The sequence below is a fragment of the Bufo gargarizans genome, chromosome 1 (genome assembly GCF_014858855.1).
Source record: "Bufo gargarizans isolate SCDJY-AF-19 chromosome 1, ASM1485885v1, whole genome shotgun sequence".
Taxonomy (NCBI): Eukaryota; Metazoa; Chordata; class Amphibia; order Anura; family Bufonidae; genus Bufo; species Bufo gargarizans.
The window spans coordinates 269,543,800-269,564,755 of record NC_058080.1 but is presented as its reverse complement, the minus strand read 5'-3'; the positions used below and the strand labels follow the sequence as shown (position 1 = coordinate 269,564,755).

The window sequence follows — 20,956 nt, the reverse complement described above, 5'->3', positions numbered from 1 at the left end:
TCCATTGGCATATATTTAGGCCTAGCACACAGGCAGAGCAGAGAGGTCCCGTAACAGACGATCTGGCTTCATGTCAGCAGAGAATCAGTCTGCATGTCATAGCAGAGAATCAGGCTTCACGTCAGCCACCACTGCAACAGTCCATTGTCATAAATTTAGGCCCAGCACCCAGGCAGAGGAGAGAGGTCCCGTAACAGACAATCTGGCTTCATGTCAGCAGAGAATTAGTCTGCATGTCATAGCAGAGAATCAGGCTTCATGTCAGCCACCACTGCAACAGTCCATTGGCATATATTTAGGCCTAGCACACAGGCAGAGGAGAGGTTCATTCAACTTTGGGTAGCATCGCAATATAATGGTAAAATGAAAATAAAAATAGGATTGAATGAGGAAGTGCCCTGGAGTCCAATAATATATGGTTATGGGGAGGTAGTTAATGTCTAATCTGGACAAGGGACGGACAGGTCCTGTGGGATCCATGCCTGGTTCATTTTTATGAACGTCAGCTTGTCCACATTGGCTGTAGACAGGCGGCTGCGTTTGTCTGTAATGACGCCCCCTGCCGTGCTGAATACACGTTCAGACAAAACGCTGGCTGCCGGGCAGGCCAGCACCTCCAAGGCATAAAAGGCTAGCTCTGGCCACGTGGACAATTTAGAGACCCAGAAGTTGAATGGGGCCGAACCATCAGTCAGTACGTGGAGGGGTGTGCACACGTACTGTTCCACCATGTTAGTGAAATGTTGCCTCCTGCTAACACGTTGCGTATCAGGTGGTGGTGCAGTTAGCTGTGGCGTGTTGACAAAAGTTTTCCACATCTCTGCCATGCTAACCCTGCCCTCAGAGGAGCTGGCCGTGACACAGCTGCCTTGGCGACCTCTTGCTCCTCCTCTGCCTTGGCCTTGGGCTTCCACTTGTTCCCCTGTGACATTTGGGAATGCTCTCAGTAGCGCGTCTACCAACGTGCGCTTGTACTCGCGCATCTTCCTATCACGCTCCAGTGCAGGAAGTAAGGTGGGCACATTGTCTTTGTAGCGTGGATCCAGCAGGGTGGCAACCCAGTAGTCCGCACAGGTTAAAATGTGGGCAACTCTGCTGTCGTTGCGCAGGCACTGCAGCATGTAGTCGCTCATGTGTGCCAGGCTGCCCAGGGGTAAGGACAAGCTGTCCTCTGTGGGAGGCGTATCGTCATCGTCCTGCCTTTCCCCCCAGCCACGCACCAGTGATGGACCCGAGCTGCGTTGGGTGCCACCCCGCTGTGACCATGCTTCATCCTCATCCTCCTCCACCTCCTCCTCATCCTCGTCCTCCTCGTCCTCCAGTAGTGGGCCCTGGCTGGCCACATTTGTACCTGGCCTCTGCTGTTGCAAAAAACCTCCCTCTGAGTCACTTCGAAGAGACTGGCCTGAAAGTGCTAAAAATGACCCCTCTTCCTCATCCTCCTCCTCCTCCTCCTGGGCCACCTCCTGTTCCATCATCGCCCTAAGTGTTTTCTCAAGGAGACATAGAAGTGGTATTGTAACGCTGATAACGGTGTCATCGCCACTGGCCATGTTGGTGGAGTACTCGAAACAGCGCAACAGGGCACACAGGTCTCGCATGGAGGCCCAGTCATTGGTGGTGAAGTGGTGCTGTTCTGTAGTGCGACTGACCCGTGCGTGCTGCAGCTGAAACTCCACTATGGCCTGCTGCTGCTCGCACAGTCTGTCCAGCATGTGCAAGGTGGAGTTCCACCTGGTGGGCACGTCGCATATGAGGCGGTGAGCGGGAAGGCCGAAGTTACGCTGTAGCGCAGACAGGCGAGCAGCGGCAGGATGTGAACGCCGGAAGCGCGAACAGACGGCCCGCACTTTATGCAGCAGCTCTGACATGTCGGGGTAGTTGTGAATGAACTTCTGCACCACCAAATTCAGCACATGCGCCAAGCAAGGGATGTGCGTCAAATTGGCTAGTCCCAGAGCTGCAACGAGATTTCGCCCATTATCACACACCACCAGGCCGGGCTTGAGGCTCACCGGCAGCAACCACTCGTCGGTCTGTTGTTCAATACCCCGCCACAACTCCTGTGCGGTGTGGGGCCTGTCCCCCAAACATATGAGTTTCAGAATGGCCTGCTGACGTTTACCCCGGGCTGTGCTGAAGTTGGTGGTGAAGGTGTGTGGCTGACTGGATGAGCAGGTGGAAGAAGAGGAGGAGGAAGCCGAGAAGGAGGAGGTGGCAACAGGAGGCAAAGAATGTTGCCCTGCGATCCTTGGCGGCGGCAGGACGTGCGCCAAACAGCTCTCCGCCTGGGGCCCAGCTGCCACTACATTTACCCAGTGTGCAGTTAGGGAGATATAGCGTCCCTGGCCGTGCTTACTGGTCCACGTATCTGTGGTTAGGTGGACCTTGCTACAGATGGCGTTGCGCAGTGCACACTTGATTTTATCGGATACTTGGTTGTGCAGGGAAGGCACGGCTCTCTTGGAGAAGTAGTGCCGGCTGGGAACAACATACTGTGGGACAGCAAGCGACATGAGCTGTTTGAAGCTGTCTGTGTCCACCAGCCTAAATGACAGCATTTCATAGGCCAGTAGTTTAGAAATGCTGGCATTCAGGGCCAGGGATCGAGGGTGGCTAGGTGGGAATTTACGCTTTCTATCAAATGTTTGTGAGATGGAGAGCTGAACGCTGGCGTGTGACATGGTTGAGACGCTTGGTGACGGAGGTGGTGGTGGTGGTGTTGGTGGTACATCCCCTGTTTGCTGGGCGGCAGGTGCCAACGTTCCTCCAGAGGCGGAGGAAGAGGCCGAGGCGGCAGCAGCAGAATAGGCCGAGGCGGCAGCAGCAGAAGAGGTAGCAGGGGGAGCCTGAGTGACTTCCTTGGTTTTAAGGTGTTTACTCCACTGCAGTTCATGCTTTGCATGCAGGTGCCTGGTCATGCAGGTTGTGCTCAGGTTCAGAACGTTAATGCCTCGCTTCAGGCTCTGATGGCACAGCGTGCAAACCACTCGGGTCTTGTCGTCAGCACATTGTTTGAAGAAGTGCCATGCCAGGGAACTCCTTGAAGCTGCCTTTGGGGTGCTCGGTCCCAGATGGCGGCGGTCAGTAGCAGGCGGAGTCTCTTGGCGGCGGGTGTTCTGCTTTTGCCCACTGCTCCCTCTTTTGCTACGCTGTTGGCTCGGTCTCACCACTGCCTCTTCCTCCGAACTGTGAAAGTCAGTGGCACGACCTTCATTCCATGTGGGGTCTAGGACCTCATCGTCCCCTGCATCGTCTTCCACCCAGTCTTGATCCCTGACCTCCTGTTCAGTCTGCACACTGCAGAAAGACGCAGCAGTTGGCACCTGTGTTTCGTCATCATCAGAGACATGCTGAGGTGGTATTCCCATGTCCTCATCATCAGGAAACATAAGTGGTTGTGCGTCAGTGCATTCTATGTCTTTCACCGCTGGGGAAGGGCTAGGTGGATGCCCTTGGGAAACCCTGCCAGCGGAGTCTTCAAACAGCATAAGAGACTGCTGCATAACTTGAGGCTGAGACAGTTTCCCTGGTATGCATGGGGGTGATGTGACAGACTGATGGGGTTGGTTTTCAGGCGCCATCTGTGCGCTTTCTGCAGAAGACTGGGTGGGAGATAATGTGAACGTGCTGGATCCACTGTCGGCCACCCAATTGACTAATGCCTGTACCTGCTCAGGCCTTACCATCCTTAGAACGGCATTGGGCCCCACCATATATCGCTGTAAATTCTGGCGGCTACTGGGACCTGAGGTAGTTGGTACACTAGGACGTGTGGATGTGGCAGAACGGCCACGTCCTCTCCCAGCACCAGAGGGTCCACTAACACCACCACGACCATGTCCACGTCCGCGTCCCTTACTAGATGTTTTTCTCATTGTTATGGTTCACCACAACAACAAATATATTATTTGGCCCAATGTATTGTATTCAAATTCAGCGGGATATAAATTTGAGGCCTAGTATTTAGGCGCTGGGTGACCGGTATGGATTTAGTGACAGAATTAGACTTGGAAATGCACAGAAGCGTGTGTGTGAAGTTATTCTGAATGACCCAATGTGCACCTTGAATATTATATACCCTTTTTGGGATAGATTTCAAATAGCTCTGATATAGCAGGAACCACTAAATTATGAAATTGCTAAATTGGGAATTGTACTTCAACCCAGAACAAAAAATGTGCTTTGACGGGCACTAAATAACTTTCCCAGCTACAACAGTACAGCGGTAACGAGAGATTTAGAGGGATTTAAATTTGAGGCCTAGTATTTAGGCGCTGGGTGACAGGTATGGGTTTAGTGACAGAATTAGACTTGGAAATACACAGTAGCGGGTGTGTGTGAAGTTATTCTGAATGACCCAATGTGCACCTTCAATATTATATACCCTTTTTGGGATAGATTTCAAATAGCTCTGATATAGCAGGAACCACTAAATTATGAAATTGCTAAATTGGGAATTGTACTTCAACCCAGAACAAAAAATGTGCTTTGACGGACACTAAATATCTTGCCCAGCAACAACAGTACAGCGGTGGGTAACGAGAGATTTAGAGGGATTTAAATTTGAGGCCTAGTATTTAGGCGCTGGGTCACCGGTATGGATTTAGTGACAGAATTAGACTTGGAAATGCACAGAAGCGTGTGTGTGAAGTTATTCTGAATGACCCTATGTGCACCTTCAATATTATATACCCTTTTAGGGATAGATTTCAAATAGCTCTGATATAGCAGAAACCACTAAATTATGAAATTGCTAAATTGGGAATTGTACTTCAACCCAGAACAAAAAATGTGCTTTGACGGACACTAAATATCTTGCCCAGCAACAACAGTACAGCGGTGGGTAACGAGAGATTTAGAGGGATTTAAATTTGAGGCCTAGTATTTAGGCGCTGGGTCACCGGTATGGATTTAGTGACAGAATTAGACTTGGAAATGCACAGAAGCGTGTGTGTGAAGTTATTCTGAATGACCCTATGTGCACCTTCAATATTATATACCCTTTTAGGGATAGATTTCAAATAGCTCTGATATAGCAGAAACCACTAAATTATGAAATTGCTAAATTGGGAATTGTACTTCAACCCAGAACAAAAAATGTGCTTTGACGGACACTAAATATCTTGCCCAGCAACAACAGTACAGCGGTGGGTAACGAGAGATTTAGAGGGATTTAAATTTGAGGCCTAGTATTTAGGCGCTGGGTGACAGGTATGGGTTTAGTGACAGAATTAGACTTGGAAATACACAGTAGCGGGTGTGTGTGAAGTTATTCTGAATGACCCAATGTGCACCTTCAATATTATATACCCTTTTTGGGATAGATTTCAAATAGCTCTGATATAGCAGGAACCACTAAATTATGAAATTGCTAAATTGGGAATTGTATTTCAACCCAGAACAAGAAATGTGCTTGAACGGACACTAAATAACTCGCCCAGCTACAGCACTAGGGACAGATTTAGCTGGATATAAATTTGAGGCCTAGTATTTAGGCGCTGGGTGACCGGTATGGATTTAGTGACAGAATTAGACTGGGATATGGCCAAAAAATGAACAGACTATTGCTGGTTAAATGCACTTGGTGTGACAGCTTCACCCTGATGTAGGCTTTAGCCAAAAAACAACCACACCATTGAGGGTTAAATGCACTTGGTGACAGGCGCAGCTTGCCCCTGATTTTGTATATGGCCAAAAAATGAACAGACTATTGCTGGTTAAATGCACTTGGTGTGACAGCTTCACCCTGATGTAGGCTTTAGCCAAAAAACAACCACACCATTGAGGGTTAAATGCACTTGGTGACAGGCGCAGCTTGCCCCTGATTTTGTATATGGCCAAAAAATGAACAGACTATTGCTGGTTAAATGCACTTGGTGTGACAGCTTCACCCTGATGTAGGCTTTAGCCAAAAAACAACCACACCATTGAGGGTTAAATGCACTTGGTGACAGGCGCAGCTTGCCCCTGATTTTGTATATGGCCAAAAAATGAACAGACTATTGCTGGTTAAATGCACTTGGTGTGACAGCTTCACCCTGATGTAGGCTTTAGCCAAAAAACAACCACACCATTGAGGGTTAAATGCACTTGGTCGCAGCTTGTGCTGGCGCACCACAAGACACAAAATGGCCGCCGATCACCCCAGAAAAATGAGACTGACAAACGGTCTGTGCAGCCTAAAAACAGTGAGCAATTGAGGATCAGCAGCTCAATGATCCACAGCTGCAGATCGATCAGTTAATCAAGTCCTTTGGAGGAGTTAATCTGCCTAATCTCGCCCTACTGTCGCAGCCGCAACCTCTCCCTACGCTAATCAGAGCAGAGTGACGGGCGGCGCTATGTGACTCCAGCTTAAATAGAGGCTGGGTCACATGGTGCTCTGGCCAATCACAGCCATGCCAATAGTAGGCATGGCTGTGATGGCCTCTTGGGGCAAGTAGTATGACGCTTGTTGATTGGCTGCTTTGCAGCCTTTCAAAAAGCGCCAAGAAAGCGTCACAAAAGCGCGAAGAAAGCGACGAACACCGAACCCGAACCCGGACTTTTACGAAAATGTCCGGGTTCGGGTCCGTGTCACGGACACCCCAAAATTCGGTACGAACCCGAACTATACAGTTCGAGTTCGCTCATCCCTAATTGTGATCACAAACTCCCTACACTATCTGTCCCTTCCTATGCGCAGCTCTCCCTGACTCGCAATGAGCCGAACCCGCGTCATCGGGTGCTATATAGCACCCGATGACGTGTCCCGGCCAGCCATTCACTGTAATGCCAGTAGCCAACATGGCTACTGGTATTACAGTTATGGCAGTACTTACCTGCACATTTATTAGCTGCTTAGCAGCCGCGAAACGTGCGGAGAAAAAACTCGAGTACCGCCATGTGCCGAGCATAGTGATGCTCGAGCCGAACAGGTATTTGGCCGAGCATGCTCGCTCAACACTAAAGGCCAGGTGTGTGTAATGGAGAAAAAAAATCTGCATTTCTATAATGTATCATTGCCCAAACTATATTGAAAATGGGTCTATAATGAAGTGATCTTTGCGCTACTCACCTTCTCCTTGCAGTACACTGGAGGTGCATTTATTATACAGCACGTTGATGCTAGATTTGCTCTCTCTTCTGCTACTTCTTCCGCCTTCTTTGGTGTTAGTTTTGGAGTCCTGCTGCTGAAAGTCTTAATTATCCTGTCGGGGCAAACAAACCAACATTCATTAGGAACAGTTGCTTGGATTAGAGGCACTGGTGTTGTATTCTGTTTATTCTGATGTCAATATACTGATAGATTATCAGAAATCTTTAACTGAGCCAAAGTCAATGATACATACTGAATTTACATAAATATATAATACTTTGGCAGAGAAAAATGATCATACCACGACGAGAAGGAAATTCTACAGTATATTATTCATTTGCAGTTTCTGATAATAAATTGACCTGTTAAAGGGAACCTGTAACCATAAAAAGGTGAATTAATCTGCCAGTAGCATGCCACAGAGCAAAAGAAGATGAGGACATTGATATATACTGTAGGTTTATGGGGAAAGATTCAATAAAACTGTCATTTTATACATTTAAATTCCTGCTCATTCTCGGCGTTGAAGTCAAGGAGGCGGTCCTATCAGTGATTGACAGCTACCTCTGTATACACAGTCATAGAGGGAAGACTGTCAGTCAGTGACTTCAAAGCCCAGAATGAGCAGGAAATTTAATGTATAAAATACAACATTTAATGATTTTTTTCCCATAAAACTATATATCAATCTGCTCAGCTACTCCTCTCTATAACATGCTGCCTGCAGCTCAGACCACATCTTGCCATGAAGCGCAAGGAAATTCAGCTTCATGGTGAATCAAAGTTTTACTGAAATTCAGATCAAAGTCAATTTATTTTGATTCGCTCAACACTACACATAACAGTGCAAAAGATGACACTCACATACAGTACAGACCAAAAGTTTGGACACACCTTCTCATTCAAAGAGTTTTCTTTATTTTCATGACTATGAAAATTGTAGATTCACACTGAAGGCATCAAAACTATGAATTAACACATGTGGAATTATAAACATAACAAAAAAGTGTGAAACAACTGAAAATATGTAATATTCTAGATTTTTCAAAGTAGCCACCTTTTGCTTTGATTACTGCTTTGCACACTCTTGGCATTCTCTTGATGAGCTTCAAGAGGAAGTCACCTGAAATGGTCTTCACTTCACAGGTGTGCCCTGTCAGGTTTAATAAGTGGGATTTCTTGCCTTATAAATGGGGTTGGGACCATCAGTTGCGTTGTGGAGAAGTCAGGTGGATACACAGCTGAGTCCTACTGAATAGACTGTTAGAATTTGTATTATGGCAAGAAAAAAGCAGCTAAGTAAAGAAAAACGAGTGGCCATCATTACTTTACAATAAATGGTGGTCTTAGCAGGAAGGACCGTTAAGGCCTCCCGGTATACTGCTCAAAAATGCAAACAAAAGAACTAAAGGGGCAGTAGACTAAATAAAACTTTACTTTTAATACATCAGGAGATAAAAAAGCCCCTACTAGACAAACAACGATTAAGACGTGCCCGGTGGGTATAAGCACCGAACAAAAAATGCCACTGGTAAACAGGCAGGGGGGGGTGTGATAGACGGGCGGCGGATACGTAAACACAGACCACTAGCCCTAGTACCTCCCTGCTTGACCTGTGACACCCTATAAGTATCCGAGTGACGGGGTCCAAAAAACCCCGCAAGGGGTGGCCCAGACAGGAACTCTGTTCCTAGATACAATTCCCTGGTGAAGCCCTATTAGAGCAGTGCCAGAAAAAATAGGTGGAGTTCCTACTTGGGGATACTGAAGGGTACAAGTGAACACAATACAATAAAGAAAAAAAAGGGGTATAACACCACCTGAATGTAAGAGGTCAGAGTGAGTGCATACCTATATAGTCCCGACGCGTTTCTTCAGTTTAGAGCCCCAAGATTCTTCAGGGGACACGGGGCTGCGTGTTCATGTAAGTCAGACCTTGACTACGCCTAAGGACAAAGACATGTGCATCTAAAAATATGTCACTATAGCAATAGTCAGATAGACAGAAAGTGAGCCTCCCCCATTGTCTGTATGAGATCTAGGAGAGGTATAGAACTTACTTAGTTTGCGGCTGCGGTCGAGAGTGGCTGTTAGCGCACTGTGTGGCAAGACCCAGTGTGGTGGTGTCTGCTGCAGTTGTGACCGGCACTGGTGGGGTGAAAAGCGCCGCATTATAAGGCTAGGGGGCCAGGTGGAGCGCATCAGTCGGAACTCGTGGACTTCCGGTATGTGCGCCCCTTGATGACGCTACTGTATGGCGTCCTGAGGTTGCGGTCACGTGGGCGGAAGTGACGTTATCGCGCCTGCGCCTCTCTCATGCGTGCCATGGAGCTTGTGTGGAGCGCACGGCCGGCGCCATGTTCTGACATCATCCGGCCGCGTCGCGCCACCCATGTATCTGTCAGAGACGCGGTCACATGATCGAGGCCAAGCCTCGGTCATACGGGCGCAGTGATTCCTCTTTATGGCCGGACTGCTGTGCATATCCACGATAGTGCAGTCGGCCGTTTCCACAGTAAGACAAAGTATCCTGTCTTATTATCTCCTACATTAAGCAGGGTACTTATAGATTAAGCCTAAAAAATGGATGATTCCCCATTTAACCACATGTGGGAACCTACACCCATCCCGGCTATGGAAGGTGAGGGGGGGGGGGGGGAAATCGGAAAGGGATGGGGGGAGACGTATTGCTCGCAAGTCCAATTTGGACTTGCGAGCAATACGTCTCCCCCCATCCCTTTCCGATTCCCCCCCCCCCCCCTCACCTTCCATAGCCGGGATGGGTGTAGGTTCCCACATGTGGTTAAATGGGGAATCATCCATTTTTTAGGCTTAATCTATAAGTACCCTGCTTAATGTAGGAGATAATAAGACAGGATACTTTGTCTTACTGTGGAAACGGCCGACTGCACTATCGTGGATATGCACAGCAGTCCGGCCATAAAGAGGAATCACTGCGCCCGTATGACCGAGGCTTGGCCTCGATCATGTGACCGCGTCTCTGACAGATACATGGGTGGCGCGACGCGGCCGGATGATGTCAGAACATGGCGCCGGCCGTGCGCTCCACACAAGCTCCATGGCACGCATGAGAGAGGCGCAGGCGCGATAACGTCACTTCCGCCCACGTGACCGCAACCTCAGGACGCCATACAGTAGCGTCATCAAGGGGCGCACATACCGGAAGTCCACGAGTTCCGACTGATGCGCTCCACCTGGCCCCCTAGCCTTATAATGCGGCGCTTTTCACCCCACCAGTGCCGGTCACAACTGCAGCAGACACCACCACACTGGGTCTTGCCACACAGTGCGCTAACAGCCACTCTCGACCGCAGCCGCAAACTAAGTAAGTTCTATACCTCTCCTAGATCTCATACAGACAATGGGGGAGGCTCACTTTCTGTCTATCTGACTATTGCTATAGTGACATATTTTTAGATGCACATGTCTTTGTCCTTAGGCGTAGTCAAGGTCTGACTTACATGAACACGCAGCCCCGTGTCCCCTGAAGAATCTTGGGGCTCTAAACTGAAGAAACGCGTCGGGACTATATAGGTATGCACTCACTCTGACCTCTTACATTCAGGTGGTGTTATACCCCTTTTTTTTCTTTATTGTATTGTGTTCACTTGTACCCTTCAGTATCCCCAAGTAGGAACTCCACCTATTTTTTCTGGCACTGCTCTAATAGGGCTTCACCAGGGAATTGTATCTAGGAACAGAGTTCCTGTCTGGGCCACCCCTTGCGGGGTTTTTTGGACCCCGTCACTCGGATACTTATAGGGTGTCACAGGTCAAGCAGGGAGGTACTAGGGCTAGTGGTCTGTGTTTACGTATCCGCCGCCCGTCTATCACACCCCCCCCTGCCTGTTTACCAGTGGCATTTTTTGTTCGGTGCTTATACCCACCGGGCACGTCTTAATCGTTGTTTGTCTAGTAGGGGCTTTTTTATCTCCTGATGTATTAAAAGTAAAGTTTTATTCAGTCTACTGCCCCTTTAGTTCTACTGCCCCTTTAGTTCTTTTGTTTCCATCATTACTTTAGGAAATAAAGGTCAGTCAGTCCGAAAAATTGGGAAAACTTTGAAAGTGTCCCCAAGTGCAGTCACAAAAACCATCAAGCGCTACAAAGAAACTGGCTCACATGCGGACCGCTCCAGGAAAGGAAGACCAAGAGTCACCTCTGCTGCGGAGGATAAGTTCATCCGAGTCACCAGCCTCAGAAATCGCAGGTTAACAGCAGCTCAGATTAGAGACCAGATCAATGCCACACAGAGTTCTAGCAGCAGAAACATCTCTAGAACAACTGTTAAGAGGAGACTGTGTGAATCAGGCCTTCATGGTAGAATATCTGCTAGGAAACCACTGCTAAGGACAGGCAACAAGCAGAAGAGACTTGTTTGGGCTAAAGAACACAAGGAGTGGACATTAGACCAGTGGAAATCTGTGCTTTGGTCTGATGAGTCCAAATTTGAGATCTTTGGTTCCAACCACCGTGTATTTGTGCGACGCAGAAAAGGTGAACGGATGGACTCTACATGCCTGGTTACCACCGTGAAGCATGGAGGAGGAGGTGTGATGGTGTGGGGGTGCTTTGCTGGTGACACTGTTGGGGATTTATTCTAAATTGAAGGCATACTGAACCAGCATGGCTACCACAGCATCTTGCAGCAGCATACTATTCCATCCGGTTTGCGTTTAGTTGGACCATCATTTATTTTTCAACAGGACAATGAGCCCAAACACACCTCCATGCTGTGTAAGGGCTATTTGACCACGAAGGAGAGTGATGGGGTGCTGCGCCAGATGACCTGGCCTCCACAGTCACCGGACCTGAACCCAATCGAGATGGTTTGGGGTGAGCTTGACCGTAGAGTGAAGGCAAAAGGGCCAAGTGCTAAGCATCTCTGGGAAATCCTTCAAGACTGTTGGAAGACCATTTCAGGTGACTACCTCTTGAAGCTCATCAAGAGAATGCCAAGAGTGTGCAAAGCAGTAATCAAAGCAAAAGGTGGCTACTTTGGAGAACCTAGAATATGACATATTTTCAGTTGTTTCACACTTTTTTGTTATGTATATAATTCCACATGTGTTAATTCATAATTTTGATGCCTTCAGTGTGAATTTGCAATTTTCATAGTCATGAAAATAAAGAAAACTCTTTGAATGAGAACTTTTGGTCTGTACTGTATATATATATATATATATATATATATATATATATATATATATATATATAGAAGAAGAAAGTCCAAGGAAAGTGGGTGCAATATCCAAAAGGGGTAATGGCAATCCCCAATAGTATAATCAAGAGAACAGGACTGCACTCCAAGTTGTGATGAAAAATCAAAGCAGTTTTATTCACCCATATTATGGCAAAACTTGCGACGTTTCAGCTCTTGCGAGCCTTTCTCAAGCTTATATATATATGGTGAACTGTTACACCTTCCTGCAGGGTTGTTTTAGGCAGAAACAGGAACACCAACACCTTTGTAGCTTGTGAGTCAGACTGTTGCTAGTTTATTTTGCAAGTTGCTCAAAATAACAAACAAAACCAAAATAAACAATAGCCATCTGGCTCCTGCCTATCTCACTCGGCAGCCCTAGCTGAACTCATAACACAAAACAGAGGGGAAAACAGAGCAACTTACAGTTCAGTAGTTAGGTAGAGAAGCTGACAGCTCTCAGAGCTCCTAGGCTTGCAGCTTCTCAAACAGACTGCTTAGACTCCCAGAGAGAGAGAGAGCTCCTGGGTCAGTGCTGCTAACTTAATTAGTACATCTGTGTGAGCATTCCCCCCAGGCAGGTAAAACCCGGACTGGCTCTGGGTGGTCAGGGAACCTACCTAACTCTTCCCTGACCAGCTCCAGGACCCTAAACTGGCTTTCTTTTTCCCAGGAAGCTTCTGGAAACAAAGAAAACCAAACCTTCCTGGAGCCTTTTAACACACGAAGTGACGGAAACTTGGTGCAATGTACACACCATCCAGCACTTTCTCTGCCAAACATTGTGACACTCTGTCATAATATATACCTATAAAAGGCCATATTGCTATATGCATGTATTTTAAAGATGGCCGAGAGAGGGTCATGGGAAGGACAGTTCAGATAATTTCTTGGATGTACCAGTCTGAAAAGAGGCCTTCTTATCTCCTTAGGGTCCATTCACACGTCCGTTATTTGTTTCCTGATCTGTTCCGTTTTTTGCTGAACAGATCTGGACCAGATCTGGACCCATTCATTTTCAATGGGTCCTGAAAAAAAACGGACAGCACAATGTCAGATTTTTTTTCAGGACCCATTGAAAATGAATGGGTCCAGATCTGGTACAGATCTGTTCAGCAAAAAACGGAACAGATCAGGAAAGAAACAACGGACGTGTGAATAGACCCTTAGGGATTTATGACAGGAGATAAGGGTGCTCTCCAGACACAGTTGGTGCTAATTACCTCTACAGTTTGGTATTTATTAATGAGGCAGAAAATCTGTGATATCTATTTATACTTATAGTTAACCTTAGTTTTGTATAAGAAAATCAATAAGACATATGTATTGTTTTATATTGTTACGTATTATTAACCCTTTCATGACCAAGGGTCATTGATGCCCCAGTGTCCAGGTCAAAATTTACAAATTTGACATGCGTCACTTTATGTGGTAATAGCTTTGGAACACTTACTTATCCACGCCATTCTGAGATTGTTTTCTTGTGACACATTGTACTTCATGATAGTCATATATTTGAGTCAATATATTTCACCTTTATTTATGAAAAAATCCCAAATTTACCCAAAATTTGGAAAAATTCACAATTTTCAAAATTTCAATTTCTCTGCTTCTAAAACAGAAAGTCATACCTAATAAAATATTTATTACTTAACATTCCCCATATGTCTACTTTATGTTGGCATCATTTTGGAAATGTCATTTTTTTTTTTTTTAGGACGTTAGAAGGCTTAGAAGTTTAGAAGCAATTCTTAAAATTTTTAAGAAAATTTCCAAAACCCACTTTTTAAGGACCAGTTCAGGTCTGAAGTCACTTTGTGGGGCTTACATAGTGGAAACCCCCATAAATGACCCCATTGTAGAAACTACACCCCTCAAGTTACTCAAAACTGATTTTAAAAACTTTGTTAACCCTTTAGGCGTTCCACAAGAATTAAAGGAAAATGGAGATGAAATTTCTAAATTTCACTTTTTTGGCAGATCTTCCATTTTATAATTTTTTTTTCTTTAACACATTGAGAGTTAACAGCCAAACAAAACTCAATATTTATTACCCTGATTCCGCGGTTTACATAAACACCCCACATGTGGTCATGAACTGCTGTACGGGCACACGGCACGGCACAGAAGTAAAGGAATGCCATACGGTTTTTGTAAGGTAGATTGTGCTGGATTGGTATTCTGAACGCCATATGTTTTTTGTTTTTGTGCCGATCGTCTTGTGCAGGGGTTCGTTTTTTGCAGAAAGTGTTGAGGTTTTTATTGGTACCATTTTTGGGTACATAGGATTTTTTGATCATTCATTATTACACTTTGTGGGGCAAGGTGACCCAAAAATTGGCTGTTTTGGAACAGTTTTAATTTATTTATTTTTACAGCGTTCATCTGAGGAGTTAGGTCATGTGATATTTTTATAGGGAAGATCGTTACGGACGTGGCAATACCTAACATGTATACTTTTTCTTATTTATTTAAGTTTTACACAATAATAGCATTTTTGAAACCCAAAAAATGATGTTTTAGTGTCTCTATAGTCTGAGAGCCATAGCTTTTTTATTTTTTGGGCGATTGTCTTAAATAGGGTATCATTTTTTGCGGGACGAGGTTACGGTTTGGGGGGTCATAAGCCTTTTTGATCGCTTGCTGTTGCACTTTTTGTGATGTAAGGTGACAAAAATAGCTTTTTTGGCACTGATTTTTTAATTTTATTTTTATGGTGTTTATCGGACGGGGTCTATCATGTGATATATTTATAGAGATGGTCGTTACGGACGCAGTGACACCTAATATTTTATTTTATTTTTTCATTTTTTATAGGAAAAGGCAATTTCTTTTTTCTAATTTACATTTTTATTTATTTATTTATTTTTACTTTTATTATTTTCACTTTTTTTTATCAGTTCCCTCTTGGATCTTGAAGATCCAGTAGGGCTGATAGTTGTACTATACTTTGCAATGCTCTTGCATTCCAAAGTATAGTACTTCCAGATTGCCCGTAGGTGGCAGCACTGGACGCCTTTGCCATGGCAACCGCGTCCGGTTGCCATGGCAACCATCGGGTGCTGCAATCACAGCGCTGCAGCCCCGATGGTGGAGAGAGGGAGCTCTCTTTTAACCCCATGGATGCCGCAACCGCGGCATCTATAGGGGTTACAGGAGAGTGTCAGCATAGAGCTGACACTCTCTGCTGATGACGGCGGCTCAGTAATGGAGCCGCCATCATCGCACACAGCAGGGGGATCGGGGGGCAGCGCTGGAAAGGGGGGGGGTCGGGAGGCTGCCTACAATATCGAGGGATGCTGGGGCAGGAGGGGCGGCTAGAAAATTAATGCAGGGGGCGGGGAGGGGGCGGACCGCATGCCATCAGCGTAGGAGAGGGGCACAGATCGGCGGGGCACAGATCGGCAGGGCACAGAGGGGCACTAAGGGCTTGGAGGGCCACAGATTAGGGGACATGAGTTACACTATCTGCTTTCAGGCTCTGCTCTGCAGAGCGCAGATCAGAGCCTGAAACCGGCATTTTTTCACTGCCGCGATCCGATTGGCTAGTCTGCACAGACTAACCAATCGGATCGATTGCCGGCAAGGGGCCACTCTGATTGGTCCCTTGCCGGCATTACTGCACTGTATGCTGTCCGTGACAGCATACAGGGCAGGGGCAGAAGCTTAATTACAAGCGCTTTGCAGCGCTTGGATTAAAGAGCTGCCAGAACGTACATATACATGGTAGCTGCACGGGGTATGTACAGCTATCACGTATATATACAGATTGCGGTCGGGAAGGGGTTAAGGACGCTTATGTATCTGCTATCATATATATATTCTTAGGAACACATATATTCCAATTATATGATAAAGACAGTTTGGGTATGGACTTTGTTAATGAGTATCTGTAAAGATGTGGTGTTTTTACTAACAATCAATTAACCATTGGTGTAGCAGCGGAGGCACAGATATCTCTGTGAGAAAACAAGACTTCATATTATTATAAGTCCCATAAATTATCAGTGTCAGAAACATTCAAAGTGGTGCCTAGAAGTCTGTCCTTCATTGGTAAGAAGTCTCAGAATTGATCCCTATAGCTTTGATTTATGTTCCAGAGGTCATGTGTATGCAATGTGAGATAAAGTCATATTTGGATGATTAACCCTTAATAGAATGATACTAATAGCTTAGGTAATAGTGTCATCTAGGGGTAAATGAGCAACATTACTTCAGTAGCAGAAGTGCATTCTGGGTGATGTAGTGACATCACCACACTTATCACAGGGGCTTTCCTGAATGTTCAGATGGGGAGGGGGGAAGACTGCTCCATCCTGTCTCTTGATGCCTCTAAGGCGTTTGACAGGGTGGAGTGGCCCTTCCTCTGGGGAGTGATGTCTAGAGTGAGGATGGGAGAATACTTTTCTAGATGGGTCCAGGTTCTCTTTCGAAATCCGGTCTCTAGGGTCCGAGTTAACGGGGAGTATACCCCCTACTTCTCATTGACCCGGGGAACACGTCAGGGATGCCCCCTCTCCCCTTTGCTTTTTTGTTGTTTTTAGAACCAATGTCATGTAAAATTAGAGCAGATAAGGAAATACAGGGCTTCGGATGTGACGGAGAGGCCGATAAAATAAGTCTTTATGCGGACAATGCTATTTTTGGGGGAGGGGCATAGGAACCTACCCAGGGTTATGGAAAGTATGGATGAATTCGGATCCTTATCTGGATACGAGATAAACTGGGAAAAATCTAAATTTCTCCCACTGAGACGCCCTGTCCCACCGGGTTATAATTATCGGGTGAGCGTCCTGACCCCAGCAGAATCGCTACTTTACTTGGGTATCCATATAGGGACTAAGTTGGAACATTATGAGAAATTGAACATATTCCCAATAATAGACAAGGTTAAGGCCAAAATTAGAACATGGTTAAGGTTACCTCTGTCACAAATAAACCGTATTGCGCTTATTAAAATGACATTATTACCAATGTTACTATATGTATTTAACGCAAGCCCAATAATGATAGAAGATAAGTTCTTTAACCACCTACCGACCGCATAACGCACGGATGTGTCCGGGAGGTGGTTGATTTACTCCACCTGGACGCATCCGTGCGTCATCTCGCGAGACGCGAGACTTCGGTCACAGCCGGCCCGCGCATGCGCATCGCGGGCCGGCAAAAGTTCAAGGAACATTTCGTCAGCAACCTGCCAGCCAATGATTGCGGCTGGCAGGTTGCTGATTTTTAAAAAAAACAATGACAAGCCAGATAGCAGATCATATTTGTAAATATGATCTGTTATATGGCTGCCCTGCTCCTCTGCTGGTCCTTTTCGTCGGTTGGATCCAGCAGAGGAGCAGGCTACACAGTGAGTACACCAAACACCACATACTAGCCCCAGATCACCCCCCTGAACCCCAATTAACCCTTTGATCGCCCCTGTAAATCACTAGTGAAAGGAAAAAAGTGATCAGTGCAAACTGTCACATTTTTTTTTCACTGGTATTGACCGTTAGGTTTTAGGTATAGTTTAGGCCCCTTGGTTAGGTAGTTTAGGGATCAGTTAGCGCCCAGCCCACCGCACCGCAGTCCGTTATTCGCTGATTAGCGTATCGCTAATCAGCATTTGTACTTTTTTAGTATCTGGAAGTGATCAAAACTGATCACGGTCAGATCTATAATTGTATTAGTGTCACTTTAGTTCGCCCTCCACCCAAAACGCAGTGTTTGCCCGATCAGGCCTGATCAGTCGCCCACACGTGCGTTCACCCACGCCCGCCCCACCGCAGTGACAGAATTTTTTTTTTTTATCACTGCACATTCACTTTACACGCGCTGCGGCGATAAAAAAAATCAGTTTTGATATTTTTTATCAACCGCGGCGGCCTCCGGTACTTCGCTAGCCTCCCATTTGTAAGACAGGCTTGCTTTTTTTTCTTGGGTAGTCTCAGGGAATACCCCTAAATTTAGTTGCCCAAATGTCAAACAGGGGGTATTCTTCTGAAGAGGCCTACAGGCTTCTGACCCAGTCGGATGAGGAATGGGAACCCTCATCTGATGAATCTAGCGGGTCAGAATACGAACCTGTAGAAAGCAGTGGCTCTCTGACCCAAAGTTCGGACGAGGAGGCTGAGGTCCCTGATAACACCATGCATACCCGGCCCCGTGTCGCTAGACCGCAGGTTGCGCAGGATCCGCTTCAAGAGCAGCAGAGTGGGGCTGGTGCTGTCGGATTACGTGGTGAGGCATACACCAGCAGCGCAGCGCAGCCCTTCCTGGACCTAGTAACAGAACATGGTGAAGTAGCGAGCACCAGAAGGGCAGTTGAAGCTGGTACGGTGGCACGTGCAGTAGTGACCCCGTCGCAGCCACTGCAAAGACGTGCCCGTAGAGCCCCTAGAATCCCTGAGGTGCTGGCAAACCCTGATTGGCAGTCCCCAACTTCAGCCGCACCTGTAGTTTTCCCTTTCACCGCCCAGTCTGGAGTTCGGGTTGAGACAGCTCAGATCGGTTCGGCCCTGGGATTTTTTGAGCTGTTCTTGACTGCGGAGCTCTTAGACTTAGTTGTGGCAGAAACAAATCGGTATGCCACACAATTTATAACCGCTAACCCGGGAAGCTTTTATGCCCAGCCTTTCCGGTGGAAACCAGTCCAAGTTTCCGAAATTAAATTTTTTTTGGGCCTTCTCCTCAACATGGGTCTAACTAAAAAGCATGAATTGCGGTCATATTGGTCCACGAACCCAATTCATCACATGCCCATGTTCTCTGCTGCTATGTCCAGGACATGATTTGAGACCATCCTGCGTTTCCTGCACTTTAGCGACAACACCGCCTCCCGTCCCAGAGGCCACCCTGCTTTTGACCGGCTCCACAAAATTCGGCCCCTCATAGACCATTTCAACCTGAAATTTGCAGATTTGTATACCCCAGAGCAAACCATCTGCGTAGACGAGTCCCTGATACATTTTACCGGGCGCCTTGGCTTCAAATAATACATCCCAAGCAAGCGCTCCCGGTATGGGGTCAAATTGTATAAGCTCTGTGAAAGGGCCACAGGCTATACCCACAAATTTTGTGTCTATGAGGGAAAAGATCAGACCCTGGAGCCGGTCGGTTGCCCTGACTACCTGGGGAGCAGTGGGAAGATAGTCTGGGACTTGGTGTCACCCTTATTCGGCAAGGGGTACCATCTTTATGTGGACAATTTCTACACAAGTGTGGCCCTCTTTAGGCATTTGTTTCTAGAACGGATTGGCGCCTGTGGTACCACGCAAACTAGTCGCGCGGGCTTCCCCCAACGGCTCGTTAGCACCCGTCTTGCAAGGGGGCAGAGGGCCGCACTGTGTAACGAAGAACTGCTCGCGGTGAAATGGAGAGACAAGCGTGACGTTTACATGCTCTCTTCCATTCACGCAAACACGACAATACAAATTGAGCGAGCAACCCGTGTCATTGAAAAGCCCCTCTCAGTCCACGACTATAACCTTCACATGGGAGGGGTGGACTTCAATGACCAGATGTTGTCTCCGTATTTAGTTTCCCGCAGAACCAGACGCTGGTATAAGAAGGTGTCTGTATATTTGATTCAATTGGCTCTGTATAATAGTTTTGTTCTCTACAGTAAGGCTGGGAGAACACGATCCTTCCTCAAATTTCAGGAAGAGATCATCGAGAGCCTCCTGTACCCAGGAGGTTCCGTGGCCCCATCCACCAGTGTAGTTAGCCGTCTACACGAGCGACATTTCCCCAATGTCGTTGCTGGTACCTCAACCCAACCGTCACCCGAAAAAGATGTCGTGTCTGTAGCAGGAGTGGAATAAGGCGTGACACCCGCTATTTCTGTCCTGACTGTCCTGACCACCCTGCCCTATGCTTAAGGGAGTGTTTCCGGAAGTACCACACACAGGTACACCTAGCATAGGGATCATCTCACCAGGACAGGCACACAGGGCTATTAGGGCCCATTCACGCACAGCTGCTGCAAACGTCTCCTTTCACCTGGGACAAAGTGCATAACGCACTTCGCCACATCTTTGGGCGATTTGCGCTTTGCACATTGACCTATGGGGAAGGAGAGGTTTGTTCTATAAAGGTAAAAAACAAAAACATCAGTAAGCAAAAAGGTTACTGTTTAGTTCAAAAAGTTAAAGTTTATATGTTCTGTTCCAAAGTTAATAAAATTATTGCGTTGCGGCCTGGTTTTTTCTTTTTTTTTTACCTTCCAGGTGGACCAACCGATCGACTAGCTGCAGCACTGATGTGCATTCTGACAGAAGCATTGCGCTGCTGTCAGATTACATGCAAGTCGGTGTATGCGGCACTGCAAGACGAGATTTCTACTCTGCAGTAACAGATACGTTTGCCAAGGCATACGAGCTGAGGAGGAGGCGGCGTTCCTATGCTTTGGCAAATACTTTGTATATAAAAAATAAATAAAAAATTCCCGGCAATGATTTATTCATCCACATCGATTGATGTGAATGGAGAAATCTGGTTTGCCAGGGCATACGAGCTAAGTGGGTATGGATGTTGGGCGGAGCTCCTATGTCCTGGCAGACGCCTTTCCCCTCCTTTTTTTTTTTTGGCAGAGATTTTTTCATCCACATTGATCGATGCGAATGAAGAAATCTGTGCCGTTCATTTTTTTCTTTCAGCCCAGA

General features: G+C 46.6%; 1 protein-coding gene across 1 annotated transcript in view; it reads right to left on the bottom strand.

The window, feature by feature from the left end:
- Nucleotides 1–20,956, bottom strand: part of GC (GC vitamin D binding protein) — a 319,714-nt gene that overhangs the window by 45,934 nt on the left and 252,824 nt on the right. Inside the window, exon 11 of the mRNA XM_044303019.1 lies at nt 7,061–7,193. Coding sequence (XP_044158954.1) covers nt 7,061–7,193 — 133 coding nt within the window. The remainder of the gene's footprint in view (nt 1–7,060; nt 7,194–20,956) is intronic.